The 14,577-nt window shown below is 46.4% G+C and overlaps 1 protein-coding gene across 1 annotated transcript in view; it reads left to right on the forward strand.

Annotated features, from left to right (window-relative positions):
* LOC134065772 (cadherin-9-like) overlaps nt 1-14,577 on the forward strand; it is a 39,210-nt gene that overhangs the window by 20,950 nt on the left and 3,683 nt on the right. Inside the window, exons 3-10 of the mRNA XM_062520848.1 lie at nt 325-444; nt 3,425-3,630; nt 5,100-5,353; nt 8,093-8,229; nt 9,027-9,053; nt 9,918-10,039; nt 10,536-10,644; nt 11,062-11,313. Of these exons, the coding sequence (XP_062376832.1) occupies nt 325-444; nt 3,425-3,630; nt 5,100-5,353; nt 8,093-8,229; nt 9,027-9,053; nt 9,918-10,039; nt 10,536-10,644; nt 11,062-11,313 (1,227 nt within the window). The remainder of the gene's footprint in view (nt 1-324; nt 445-3,424; nt 3,631-5,099; nt 5,354-8,092; nt 8,230-9,026; nt 9,054-9,917; nt 10,040-10,535; nt 10,645-11,061; nt 11,314-14,577) is intronic.

Genomic DNA, 14,577 nt, shown 5'->3' on the forward strand with positions numbered 1-14,577 from the left:
TTTACCCAAATGATGTATTAGGGAGTAAATACCAGACTAAAAATATCACCAGGCCTCTGTTTGGTCAATATTAGAATGTTGACACCTCGACAACGACAGAATAGAATGATCTAATGGAAAGATTATTGGAAGAGAAATGAAGAAGTGTTTTGTAAACATGGTGGTCGTTCAAAGCCTGCTGCTTATGAAAAGCTTTCTTTTTTTTCTCAACACCTCTCTCTCTCTCTCTCTCTCTCTCTCTCTCTCTCTCTCTCTCTCTCTCTCTCTCTCTCTCTCTCTCTCTCTCCCTCTCCCTCTCCTCTCCTCCGCTGGCTCTCTCTGTAGGTACGAGTGTGATCCAGGTTACAGCCACAGATGCCGATGATGAGGACTATGGGAACAGTGCCAAGTTGGTCTACAGTATACTAGAGGGGCAGCCATATTTCTCTATTGATGCCAACACTGGTGAGAATCTGCCTGCACGTGTATTTGTGTTAGAAGGGGGAAGAGAAGGTGCAAAAAAAACAAAGGGTGTGGGGGGGTGTTTTCTTCAAATAAACTCCGACTTGATATATGGGTATTTCACCTCAGGCCAAACACAACGAGCTTGGAGTGTGAATGTGTTTGTGTGTCGGTGTGGGGTAGGCTTGCATTAGAACAAGCAATGCACTCTCATGTCACACACACACACACACAGGCACTCTGTTACCTGTATTTTTGTACGCATGTTATTGTTGAGTGTATCTTTGCACAACAACATGCATTATGCTGTACTTACATTTTCAAGCACCGCACAACAACAACACGCTTCCTTTCATTTCCCCACTTTGACGTCAGGCCCTCAGCACAAAGAGTGTGCGAGTGTAAGAGGGGCCTAGCGCAGCTGAGTGGCCCACTGTGGCTCCACCGCCGCCCGCCTCACAATAGCCATCATTCTGATGCACTGAGGCAAGAGAAATGTTCATCTCCAACGGCAACACCACCACCACCATCATCACTCCACCCCCACACGGCCAGCTCCTCCATGCCCATCCACGCCTCCTCTCCTTTCAGCCACGGGTGGCTCTCCACCGTCAACAATCTTGTCCTCCATCACCGCAGTGAAACACAATGCAAAACAATGTTGTTTTCAATTGCATGTACAGTATCAATTGAGGACTCTATATGAAGAGTACAGCTGCGGTCATGACTTTGCATATGCTAGGAAACGCTGAGCACTTGGAGATTCAAATGTGCAGAATGTGTTGCTGTTTTAGCCCCTTCATTTAAACCACCGTCATATATTGGCATCTATTTGTTCACATTAAGTCCACCTACTTAGCAACTTATTATGTCAAGAATCATCTTCAGGTTCCTATTATTTGTCAATCTTCAATACTGAAAAGAAATGCTGTTTCTGGTCCCCACCGTATTGCACACATACACATATCATGGACATGTAGGGCCAAGGTCATTTGGAGATCTCCACGCTTGTGTGATAACTTCAGTGGTTGCTTCCAGGTGTCATCCGGACCTCCCTGCCCGACATGCAAAGGGAGAACCGGGAGAAGTACCAGGTGGTGATCCAGGCCAAGGACATGGCCGGCCAGATGGGGGGTTTGTCTGGGACCACCACCATTAATGTCACCCTGCTGGACGTCAATAACAGCCCCCCTCGATTCCTCCAAAGTAAGTGGCCTCATCCCCTCCCCATCCTCCCACACCCCCCCTCTCTCTCTCTCTTGCTCTCTCTCTCTCTCTCTCTCTCTCTCTCTCTCTCTCTCTCTCTCTCTCTCTCTTTCTCTATCTGTGTCTGTCTTTCTTTCTTTTCCCCTCTCTCCTCCTCCCTATTCTCCTTCTTCCTGGGCGATTAGGGAAGGCAAACAACCAGAGATGCTCATTCCACCAAATGGCTGGAGGGAGCGCAGCTTCTGTTCCCCACCTAAACCCAATGGCCTGCCATGTTTATGGAAATATACAAGCAGATGCTCTTAAATTGGTTGTTGTTTCTTATGGCACTTAGAGCTCATTTCATTTGCACGGCGAAACCCTGCCACTGAAACCCAGCTAGATCCATTTGTCATGAGAAATGCACATAAGTGCTGTTGGTATTTAGAGTCTCTTTGACTTACGTCGAATGTGATGGCAACAGGCACATTACACGGCGAGGGTTTAGTGAATGCTTGGCTGGGTTACCGGCTCCGACTCATGTGCTGTTCTTCCTCAGGGATGGGGGTGTGCTTTAATGCACTCTGTCACTAGTAGAATGGGCTATAAACCACACATTTCCCTGAATGCTTTGCTTCAACAATTCCTCATGGGATGTTAAAAGGAAGAAAGGATAAAAGAAGACTGTGGGTAGTATGGTTGTTAGAACTGCCCATATTGTCTATATTATGTGAGGGTTTGTCAGTAAACTCTTCATCCCTATCTGTCAGTTATGTCAATTAAAATGGCCGGCGGAAAACATTGGCATCATTTTGGCTCAAGGTTGTTGTAAAATGAGTCATTTTGGTGTTGGTAACCTTGAATGTCACACCATACATCTGTATTCATGCCGTCCTAATTCTTTTATCGTGGGTAAAAAAAAAAGCAACAGCATTTTCTGCGGCATTCAGTGGAATGACCCTTTTGAGAGCGATATCAAGGAAAAATGAAAACATCAGAAGCTCAGTGATTCGAGTTACATGTTAATTGGGGAGCTTTGGTAAATGTAAACAGCACAGCGTGTGCAATCCTCATCCATCCTTCCCACACACACACACACACACACACACACACACACACACACACACACACACACACACACACACACATACACACACACACACACACACACACACACACACACACACACACACACTACCCCACAACAGTGTCCCAGGGGGACTGCTGCCACTGAGACAGAGCATGAGAGAGAGAGAGAGAGAGAGAGAGAGAGAGAGAGAGAGAGAGCAGGTTGAAACTCGGGCTGTGTCGGCAGAGGGAGCAGGAGTGGCGTCACTCAGGGTGATAACTAATCCCTTTCTCTCCACTTGGCTTTCCCTGCCAATAAGCGTCAGACATCAGACACTGTTTCCGAGAGCGGCCTGAAATGGCTCATTGAAGCTGAAATTCTATTAAACAATAAACAAATGGAGAGAGTGAGACATAGAGAGAAGGAAAGAGAGAGAGAGATAGAGTGAGAGAGGGAGAGGGTAAGAAATAGAGAGAGAACAAGAGAGAAAGAGAGAGAGAGAGAGAGAAACAGAGCTTAGGTTGTCTCCCGGGATAAGCGAGGTTGGGAGGGATGCTCTCACAACAAAACACACAGAAAAGCTCTCAACACGCCGCCAGTTGGAGAAACAAAGTCCCCTCCGTGTTCACACCTGACCGTTTCATCATCTCCCCCCTCTTCTCTCTCTCTCTCTCTCTCTCTCTCTCTCTCTCTCTCTCTCTCTCTCTCTCTCTCTCTCTCTCTCTGAAGCTGGCTACCGTCTGGAGGTGCCGGAGTCGGCGAAGGTGGGAGCTCAGGTGGGACGAGTGAAAGCCAACGATGCGGACATCGGGAAGAACGCCGAGATGCGCTACCGGATCGTTGGCGATGACAGGCGCAACGGGCACGACGGGAGTGACATGTTCGATGTGTTCACGGACGGCGCCACGCAAGAGGCCGTTATTACAGTGAAGAAGGTGAGAACACTGTGGCGGGAGGGCTCTCTTTTCAAGATGTCTAACACTCCCGCTGTGCGTAGAGACACCTACACACACACATACAGTACACACACACACACACAGGTACACATAGTACACACACACACACACACACACACATAAACACTCATGTCCATATTCATGCACACGATCTCTCTCTAACACACACACATATGCACACACACACACACACACACACACACACACACACACACACACACACACACACACACACACCATCACTACAACCCACAGTCACACAGAGACTCAAATGCGCACACTCCCATCAATCTGCCATCACACACACTCACACACACATACTGTATTAAAATATGGCGAACCTACCATCAGCGTACCTCCGAGCTGAATACGAGCGGTAATCCTCAAATCGAAGGCCTCGGGTCCTATTACCAGCACAAAGGTGCTTAAGTCCATTCGACTCATTTTCCCGTGAGGAGCCTCAGCGGTCCCCCATATGCATTCAGTGGAGAAAGAGCCTTGCTGAACCCTGCCTAGTGTCTCCTTTACGGCGGGCTTTAAAAAGCCACAGGCAATTATGCAAATATCCCCCCGTAAAGATAGCACTAAGAAACGGATACGCGGGTGTCTGCCTCAATGGGCCCGGGGTAAAAGATTGCACCTTGAATCTTTAACAGCCCCCTTAATATCGCAGGTATTAGGAGCAGGGTGATTGTGAATGCACAAAAGGGGCTTTAAATTAAGAAATTTCCGGTATAATCGGCGCTACTTTTTATTTTCAATAAGGGAGACGCAACGTGATAAAAAGTTCAAGCACTTTAATTAGCCCAGGGGCTGTGTTTAAAGAGACCTGCTGGACGCCGGCCATGAGCTCCAGCCTTTTACAAAGTCCCAGGGTCCTAAAGAATAGAGAGAGAATGGCTCACATACCCAATACCTCATGCCATAAGAAAGCAAATCCAGCAAAGATGTGTGTGTGTGTGTGTGTGTGTGTATGTGTGTGTGTGTGAGAGAGTGAGGAGTGAGAGAAAGGAAGAGAGAGTATTGGCCTTTGTAAGTGCTTTTTTTTATAATAGAGTGTTCCTACTTGAATTTAGACTTGATACTGCATGTGCAAGTGTAAGAGAGTGTGTGTGTGTGTGTGTGTGTGTGTGAGAGAGAGAGAGAGAGAGAGAGAGAGAGAGAGAGAGAGAGAGAGAGGAGAGAGATGAGTGGAGTGGAGTGTGTGTGTGTGTTTGTGTGTGTGCGTGAATGTGTGTATGCATGTACATGTGTACGTGTGTGTATATATATGTGATAACACTCCATCACAAATAATGAAAAAAAACTTGACTTGAAGTTTCGTCTCTCTTTTCAACATTCCTCCCTCTCTACCCTCCTTTGCTCCCTTGCTCCCTTGCCCACTCTCCCTCTCTCCCTCTCTCCCTCTCTCCCTCTCTCCCTCTCTCCGTCCGGCGGGCCGGCTGCAGCCTCTGGACTACGAGACCAAGCGGCAGTACCAGCTGAAGGTGGACGTGACCAACACCGAGCTGGACCCGCGCTTCCTCCACCTGGGCCCGTTCACCGACCGGGCCACCGTGCACGTGTCCGTCAAGGACGCCGACGAGCCGCCGCTCTTCACGCGCAACCCCTACATCATCGAGGTGCAGGAGGACACGCCCGCGGGCAGCTCCATCGGCTCCGTCACCGCCCGAGACCCCGACGCCGACAACCACCCCGTCAGGTGAGGAGCTTACCGGCTCTTCGTTTTTTTGTTGTTTTTTTTTTAGTTTCTGGTGCCCCTTGTTTGCGAGAAGAAGACGGGAGATTTATTTAATCTTGTTTTTATTTTTCCACCACCACTCCGTTTGCTGGTGTCGTTTGTTTGTTTGTTTTTTTTCCCAACTGAAATTTGATACAGGCGCTTGCTATTCGGTGGCTGGTAGAACAGCGTTATCGATTGAAGAAGTGCCAGGCTTTTGAAGTGTAAATGTATTTTATTTCCGCTTTCAAAAGACTAGACAATAGGTGTGGGGAAAAAAAGCTGGAACAACAAAGCTGAAGCGGAGGGATGAATAGTCCAAAAGCAAACACTCGAAAGCCAACACACACCTTGACAGACAGATTGATAAATATACAAAGACTGATACTGAGAGAGAGAGAGAGAGAGAGAGAGAGAGAGAGAGAGAGAGAGAGAGAGAGAGAGAGAGAGAGAGAGAGAGAGAGAAAGAAACAGTCTCACACACACACACACACACACACACACACACACTCACACACTTTTCCCTACATACTCCTCGGCACCTGCCTGAGAGAGTCAGGAGAGAGGAAAGGGAGAGCAAATTATTCATGGGGTCTCAGTCGGCGATCTCCCAGCGGAAGTCCGCGCATCAGCACACTCAATACACACACTGTTTACTGCTTACTGCCCTCCCCTTTAAAGCTCACACACAGACCACTGCTGCTGCTGCTGCTACTGCGGCTACTGCTACTGCTAGTGCTGCCCTAACACAACCAGTGATAGAGAGAGTGGGAGGGAGGGAGAGAGAGCGAGAGAGAGGGAGTGAGGCAGGGAGGGAGGGAGGGAGAGATGTGGAGAGGGTTAGATAGGGGGATAGAAATGAATACAAAGAGAGGGTGAGGGATGTTTTGAGAGAGAGAGAGAGAGAGAGAGAGAGATCCTTTGTACCCCACTGTCTATGCACACACACACACACACACACACACACACACAAACTGCAAACAAACTCACTTACTCACAGGCACTCACCATAACACACACAGACACACACACATACTCACACACATACACACAAATACAAATGCACATACACTCACTCATTCACTTACTCACTCGCTCACAGGGACTTATCCAGAGAGACAGACACACACACACACACACACACACACACACACACACACACACACACACACACACACACACACACACAGGGCCAGTTCTGTGTCCCATCAGCTCTGGCTGTCAGGCCGCGTTTGGGAGATTTGGCGTGGGGCGTCGCTGATGCGTGGCTGTTGTCTGTGTTTAAATGTCAGGCACACGTGAGTCCAGACAGTGATTAATGAGGGCAAATATGAGTGATTTATGGCGTCCAGACAGCACCACCCCTAGCTCAGACGATAAAGGGATGTTTCACTCCCTCTGCAGTCCGCTCCTGCAAATGGATCTAATCACCAGAGCCCAAGGAATGTCAGCCTCCTTCCGCACACGCACACACACACACACACACACACACACACACACACACACACACATATACACAAACGCACACACACGGTCATACATACATCTCACACAAACACACACATATACACACACACATATACACTCTCATATCTCAACACAAACACACACACACTCACACACACACTCTCAGAGAGTCACAGGAGCCCCGTCATCAACAGCAGAGTGGTTCCCATTTATATGGCCAGCATCCGTAACAGAAGGGGCCTTGGACGTGTCTGCCACTCCTTCGATCAAAGGCCACTCGGACACAAAGGCAGCGGAGAGCAGGCGCGCGCATGAGAGAGAGAGAGAGAGAGAGAGAGAGAGAGAGAGAGAGAGAGAGAGAGAGAGAGAGAGAGAGAGAGAGAGAGAGAGAGAGAGAGAGAGAGAGAGAGAGAGAGAGAGAGAAGCAGCATACTGAGTACATCTGACGAGGGCCCTGGAGGAAGCACATGAAAGAGGGCCAGGGCAGACGGTGGCGGCCATGTTTTTTTTTCTTGTTTAAACTCCGCCATGGTGTTTTTTTTTTCCTTCCCCGGTTCTTTTTTCCCTCCCCTCCCCTCTTTGCCTGACCACGCTTTAATTTTCATAATTCCGCCATAGCATGCGATGCCTTTCAATTCATTAAGGGAATTTACAGACTCGCTGAAACACTGTTTAACAACCCAACGCTGCCAAAAGACTCAGGTCAATATACATTAACTTGTAAATATTGATGACTCGGAGCACTACACAAGCGTTTTTTTTGTATGCGTGTGTGTGTGTGTGTGTGTGTGTGTGTGTGTGTGTGTGTGTGTGTGTGTGTGCGTGTGTGGAAGCAGGCACACACACGTATCCCGGGAGGAGAGTGTGTGTTTGGCCCGCTGCCCGCCTGATGCGGTGCTTTCTAGTCATTAATAAAGAGAGTGCAAGAGCTTCCTCTTTGGCGCGCCGGCGCTTGTTCTCCGCTGCGTGCTGTACGGCACCTCCTCGCCCGCCAGCGGCTTACGGCTTACGGCCTGCGCTTTTGCATCCATCAACTGCCTCGGGTGGCCGGGGGCACGGTTGTAATACCGGCGCTGGGGTCAAGGGCCCGCTTTCCCCGGGGAACGCGCGACAAAGATCTGTACTCTCCGCTCAGATGGGCTTCCAGATAAGAGCGCGCCCATTAAATGACTCACCTAAAAATAATGCCACGGTGGCTCCCTGACTCTCCTTGTTTTTTTTTTTGTTTTTTTTTCCCTGTGTCCTCTCCACTAGATACACCATCGACAGGTACACGGACCTGGAGCGCCTCTTCAACATCGACCCCATCAACGGCACCATCTTCACCCTGCAGCCCCTGGACCGCGAGCTCAACAAGTGGCACAATATCTCGGTGGCTGCGTCGGAGATCAGTAAGCGATACCCGTCCTCATAAGCTGTCTCTCAGATTGCCCTGCCTGGTAACACTCTACCTGGGCCCTGCTTCAGAGGACTGATATGACCATGGCATATAGTTTGTTCATGGGCAGATGGCTTTTGCTAGTTAGAAATAGTTATAACAATCAATATCTGGTCTGATGGACTCAAGTCACCATAATCAATAATTGGCATGACAGTATTATAGTATGCAGTTGTCATGGTTGTGACATTTGGAGAACTGACAGTTAAGAGTGAATGTAATATGAATCATTGGACTTCCCCTGTCATATGGAATCTGGTATTATATTGTTAAGTTATGGTTATGACATTGTTATGTAAGCCTTTTTAAGCTGCGATAACATGTCCTTTAACTTGTTTGTAACATGGCCATGTCACTCTTGTGAAGCGAGGTTCAGTGTTGCAGTCTGCCCATTTGTTCCTTGTGTTCTGTGGAGCTCAGCATATCCAAGCAGTGCACTATCCCCCTCTATATGCCATCAGCATCCACAATGTCCTGTTGTCTGTGGGTCAATGTGTGGGGACACAGCCCAAACCCACGTAATGGTGCAATGCAATGAGCCCAGCCTGCTTGTGAGGGTGGAAGTGGGTGCAGCCACTTCAGCCAAGGCTTCCATCAGCTTGTTTGACCCGATGAAACACTGCACGAATTTAGTTTTAAAAGCTGTAATTGATGACGGTGGTTACTCCAAATGTGTGGTGTAGTTGTGCTTCTTTCTTGTTCAATCAATTTGGGATGACTGAGAGATGTTTTTGTGTGTGTTTCCTGTAGAGTTTGGTTCTCCCAAGATAAGCCCAAGTGAGTACAGTGATAGTATTTATAAATCAGTAGTTTAATATCAGGCCATGGCTTGATGGTAAGTCTAATACATAACATAGATTTCTTCATGAATACCTAACATTACAGGGACATTTTCACTAACCAAAGTGACTGTCAGTATGTCAGGGCCACCCTTGTCAACCCTGTGATCAGAAATGGTAGGGGTGGTCTGCATGTCTTTGTGTGTGAAAATCAAAAATTGTTTCATAATCATTTAGTTTTATTCAGTAGGTCACTTGTCAATAACATGCACACTTATATGTAAACCAATTGACACATGACCCAAGTAATCATTTCTAACAAGGTCATACTCACTAGGTACGTCTGCTATCAAGAAAATAGGGTGAAGCTACAACTAACCAGCACAAACGTACCCTATTCAAAGATATCGTCACATTGACGTCAGATAAAAACATGGACCAGTGTGTTTGTTGTTTTCTAAAAAAAAAAAAAAAAACATGGGTGCACCAATTTATGGATAGTGAATCAGACTCTGTCAATCAGCATATATTGAAAAGGGCTAAATGAATGCACTACATTCTCATGGTCCCCTCTGTGGATAGCAGGGGTCCCATGATCAACCACTGAGATCATCACTGCTCTGTCTGACCTAATTACACCTTTAAATAATATTTTTGCTTCAAGCCATTCGGCTTAATATGGCACAAATTAGCTCTCCCCTCATAAATAAATGAGTGCTGTTTAACAGGGGATTTGGCTTCAGTTGCCCTGGCTGTTGTAAATGGGCATGGACTGGCGTGTGAAACAGGTGAATGGTTGCAGTGCTCTACTGTATGTGGCCTTGACGTTGTTTTTTTTTTTTACATCTGTGCTCTATTGTAGATAACGCTGGTCAGATTACACGAGTCCCCGTGTTCATCAAAGTCATGGACATCAACGATAACGCTCCTGAGTTCGCTATGTTTTACGAGACCTTTGTCTGTGAGAATGTGAAAGCTGGGCAGGTAATACTCATACATACTTTACACCAACTATCTAGCACAATGTATTCATGTAGGCTATTTATAAACCCTGTTGACGTCATTCCACTGTGTGTTAAATACCCCTTGAATAGCATTAATGCAATGCACAACTTAACATGGCTATACCATTAACGTATGCTCGCAGTATTGTAATATGGTTTGGTGCTGCTGCATTAACTGTCGTGTTGCAATTGTCATGGGGTGCTTTGGAAGCCATTAGCTTTGGCATGTACAATACCGTGTATGGTTTGCTCATGTAGTAATGACTAGTACAGTATACTGTGCATGGTTTGTTCATGTTGTAGTGATTCAGTTGCTTCTTTATTGCATTAAATGAAGATGACTAAAGGATGTTTAAATGCATTGTCCTTTACTACAGTATGTCATAAAAACATCTATCTATAATGTTCCTCTGTGCTGTGCCCTCTCTCTGTGCTCTCTCTCTCTCTCTCTCTCTCTCTCTCTCTCTCTCTCTCAGCTGATCCAGACCATAAGTGCTGTGGACACTGATGAGCCTCTGGTCGGTCACAAGTTTGTGTTCAGTCTCAGCACCATCAACCCCAACTTCACTATTGTAGACAATGAAGGTAACACTACCACAACAACATTAAACAAATACAACTCTAAGATTAAATGCTGAATTTTATATGACCCTCTGTGGTTGCATCAGCCCATTAAATTGTATGCATTTACTAGTGTAGATCTTCTAAAGAGGCCCTTACTATCAAAACAGTAGGCTATAGGGAGTGCGGCATATTAAATTCTTCAGCTTTATAATGTACATTTTGCCTAAAGCTACTTGAAATAAAGTATGTTACCCCACAACTAATTATAAAGTCCCACTGAATAAATCCTCATGTAAATGTAAAAATGAATAAGAGAGTATCTATTTATACTGTATCTACCACAACAAAACAAATGCATTGTTGATAAAAACAAAAATATTAAAAAATGCATTCTGGGAATTGTAGTGAAAATGGGGCATCCTTCTCTCCTCCATCCAGACAACACAGCACGCATCTTGACGCGTCGCGGCGGCTTCAGTCGGCGGGAGACGAGCTCGTACACGCTCCCGGTGGTCATCTCGGACAACGACTACCCCATCCAGAGCAGCACCAGCACGCTGACGGTGCGCGTGTGCGCGTGCGACAGCCGCGGGAACGTCCAGTCGTGCAGCACCGAGGCCCTGCTGCTGTCGGCCGGCCTCAGCACCGGCGCCCTGGTGGCCATCCTGCTCTGCATCATCATCCTGCTCAGTGAGTAAACCCTCCAACGCGCCCCCCAGTCACACTCACTCACATGTTAGCGATGCTAACTCACAGCTGCTCTATCAGCCCGGCCAGGCGTGTCGCCATGTTACTAAAGCACAAAGGACAACACAACGACACCATCATTTGTTAAGTTGTAGTGATGAAGTTATGAGGAAAATGGTAGAATCATAGGAAACATTGGGCAGAATATACAATAAAATGAAAGGGACATAGACATACACATAGGTCAGACACGCCCCTGCATATTCACCTTGTGATCAAGGTATTGTTTTTGCACAAATTGTATGTAAAGTTTTGGAAATGTGGGTACAGATTGAACAAAAGCAAGTTAGCGACTGTGAAAATACTGAAGTTAATCTAGTCAGCCTGTAGGAAAGCTCTCGCTGTTGGACATTGTGTGTGTATGTCTGTCTTATGTGTCCATGTGTGTGCTTGTCTTGCTAAGTACTTGAAGTGGTTCGAACGGTTTTCCTTTGCCCGCTGTTTGTTCCATTTACCTCTTCACTTGCTGCTTGTTTTGTTCTACACAATCAAGACATAAAATAGGTCGACTGGTCGTAAGATCACTTAAAGGTGCCTCATAGCCACGAAACACACACACAAAGACTACACAACACACACACACACATACACACACACACACAAGAAAGCCTAGCAGAACTGCAACATCGTACATTATTAAATGTACAATGCATTCTTTTTTTTCTTTCTCTTTTTTAAATGGCCCTTTTCGCCTGGTCAAAGTAGGTCGCCGGCAGTTTTCCCAGCCTCCTGACATATTGCCTCTGGTGCACAATACGTAACCACTGCCAGTCCCGAACAGCTGGAGTTAGCTTTCCTTTTCAAAGCAGAAGTGAGAGGGAGAAAAGGAAAGATATGCAGAACTGTGTTGTGCTTATGTTCAAGGGCATATCAATAAATTATGGGATGTGCAAAACAGCTGCTGAATGCACCTTTCTGACCAAGAATAACCACATTGTACCTGTAGCTAATCATCCAGCACACAGTGTGTGTGTGTGTGTGTGTGTGTGTGTGTGTGTGTGTGCGCACGGACGTGTATATTCGTGTGTGTGTGTGTGTGTGTGTGTGTGTGTGTTTGTCTGTGTTATTTTTTTTTATGTGCAGAATGTGAGAGTGAATGAGTCAGAAGCATCTGCACTGAATACTGAGTAGGCTCTGTATCTGTGTTGTAGACTATGTCTAAAACATGCTGTGTACCTGTCTTTGTGCGGAACTGTGGGTGCAGGTGTGTGTTGTTTATGTATGTGTGTCCTAGTTGGCATTTGGGAGGGAAATTATGTTTGTGTGTACAGTATGTCTGTGTGCATCCTGTGATACAGAATCTGTTGTCAATAAATGATACTCTTTTATAAAAAGCACTGAACAACCTTCCACTATTGACCCTCTGTCCAGACCATGACCATCCCATTGCTTCATATCTCTCTCTCTCTCTCTCTCTCTCTCTCTTTCTCTCTCTCTCTCTCTCTCTCTCTCTCTCTCTCTCTCTCTCTCTCTCTCTCTCTCTCTCTCTCTCTCTCACACACATACTCCCCTGACTGAAGTCCAGCACTGACCCTGTGATAGCAAATGAGGTATTGACTGTCCAGGTCTACCTCCCACTCTCCTTCCCTGCACCTGTCATGCACAGGAGTGTGTGTGTGTGTGTGTGTGTGTGCGCGAGAGGTTAGTTAGACCAGCCCCTAGGCTGAAGCCCACCGTCACACCCCCCGATCGAGGTGTCATGGCATCATACTCATTATCCCGCTGTCTCCACCTGTCAGACACCCCAGATCCCCGCAACCCCCACCCCACACCACACCACACCACACCACCCCACCCTCATTTGGAGTGGGAGGGAAACGCTGACATGGAACAGAAAGAAAGAAAGAAAGAATGAAAGAAAGAAAGAAAAGAAAGAAAGAAAACAAAGACGGCAGAGATGCAGTGAATCACTGGCCGGTTCGCTACAGAACAAGAGAGTTGAGGTGAACTTTCCCCGGAGAATGACAAGGACATTAGACTCTTGTTTGTGGGAGAGGGACAGAATTGTGGCCATGAGGCAAACACAAGCAATACAGGAAGATGGGACGAAGCAGAGGATCGGAGGAAACTCCCGGTGGAGGTTGAAAGACAACTGCACTGTTCCTCAGTGTATTGTTGTGACTGCTTGGAGATCAGACTTTGTGTTGTATTCGGAGAGCGAGTGCATCGTCTACTTTATTGAGACTAACTATTCCCTTTGAAGATGGGATGGAGGAAGCCTTTGAAAGGAAGAACTATGCAGATCTGGTAGCATGAGTAAGGGGATGTGGCTGGCAAGTGCACACAAGATCAGTGGAGATAGGTGCCAGAGGCTTTATAGCAAAGTCAGCTACAACACTTCTGTTGGATTTTGGTTTTCAAGGACGAAAAGAACTGTAAAACTGTTACCTCAGGTTGCTGAAAAGGCAAGCCAATGGGCTGAGGCACTCAAAGACTGCCTGGGGTTATGTTGTAACCTAAATTGACTCTGAGAAGTGTGACATGTTGCTGATTGGATCATAAATGGAAACGGCAACAAAGAGGAATGGCTGAAGAATGTATTGGTTTCAGTTGGTATTTATTGGTATCTGTTGGGGTCTGCATTACTGTACGTTTTTCTGTTTTGTCCAGTTATTGGATCATAAATGACCTCAGAAATGAAAAGGAATGACTGGAGGATGTGTGCTATTTATTGCCAGCTGGTACCAAAAAAATGTGTTTGTATTTGTTGGTATTTGTGGGTGACCATACCAAGGTCTTGCGGTTTGTCTGGTTATGTTGCTGATCAGGCCATAAACAGCTACAGAAATTAAGAGGAATGGCAATTTGAAAGAAGAATTTGTTGGTATTTAGAAACCCCATCACAAGTGCAGAGGGGGATGGGTCAGTTGATCCTTCTGGAGGCCTAATTCAACAATACATATGGAGAGGCTTGATAACCCCAGTGAAATACTACTCTCGGGTGATTTTTTTTTGAGCAGAAAGGTTGCCTTGCAGGTGATTTTTGATATTAAATAGACTTGGTGGTTGTTATGCTTCTTGTAGGAAGTCCTCTATGTGTACAGTATAATTCCTGTGTATAAGCCGCAGGACAGTGCTGCAAGTTTAAAGAAACAAAACCATATTAATACCATATGAACTGCCCCTGTGTATTAACCTCATAGCTGAAGAAATTTTGCAAAAATCAATGTATAAGCCATGGCTAATGGTTGGGAAATACAGTAGCAC

Source organism: Sardina pilchardus, chromosome 19, assembly GCF_963854185.1.
Source record: "Sardina pilchardus chromosome 19, fSarPil1.1, whole genome shotgun sequence".
Taxonomy (NCBI): Eukaryota; Metazoa; Chordata; class Actinopteri; order Clupeiformes; family Clupeidae; genus Sardina; species Sardina pilchardus.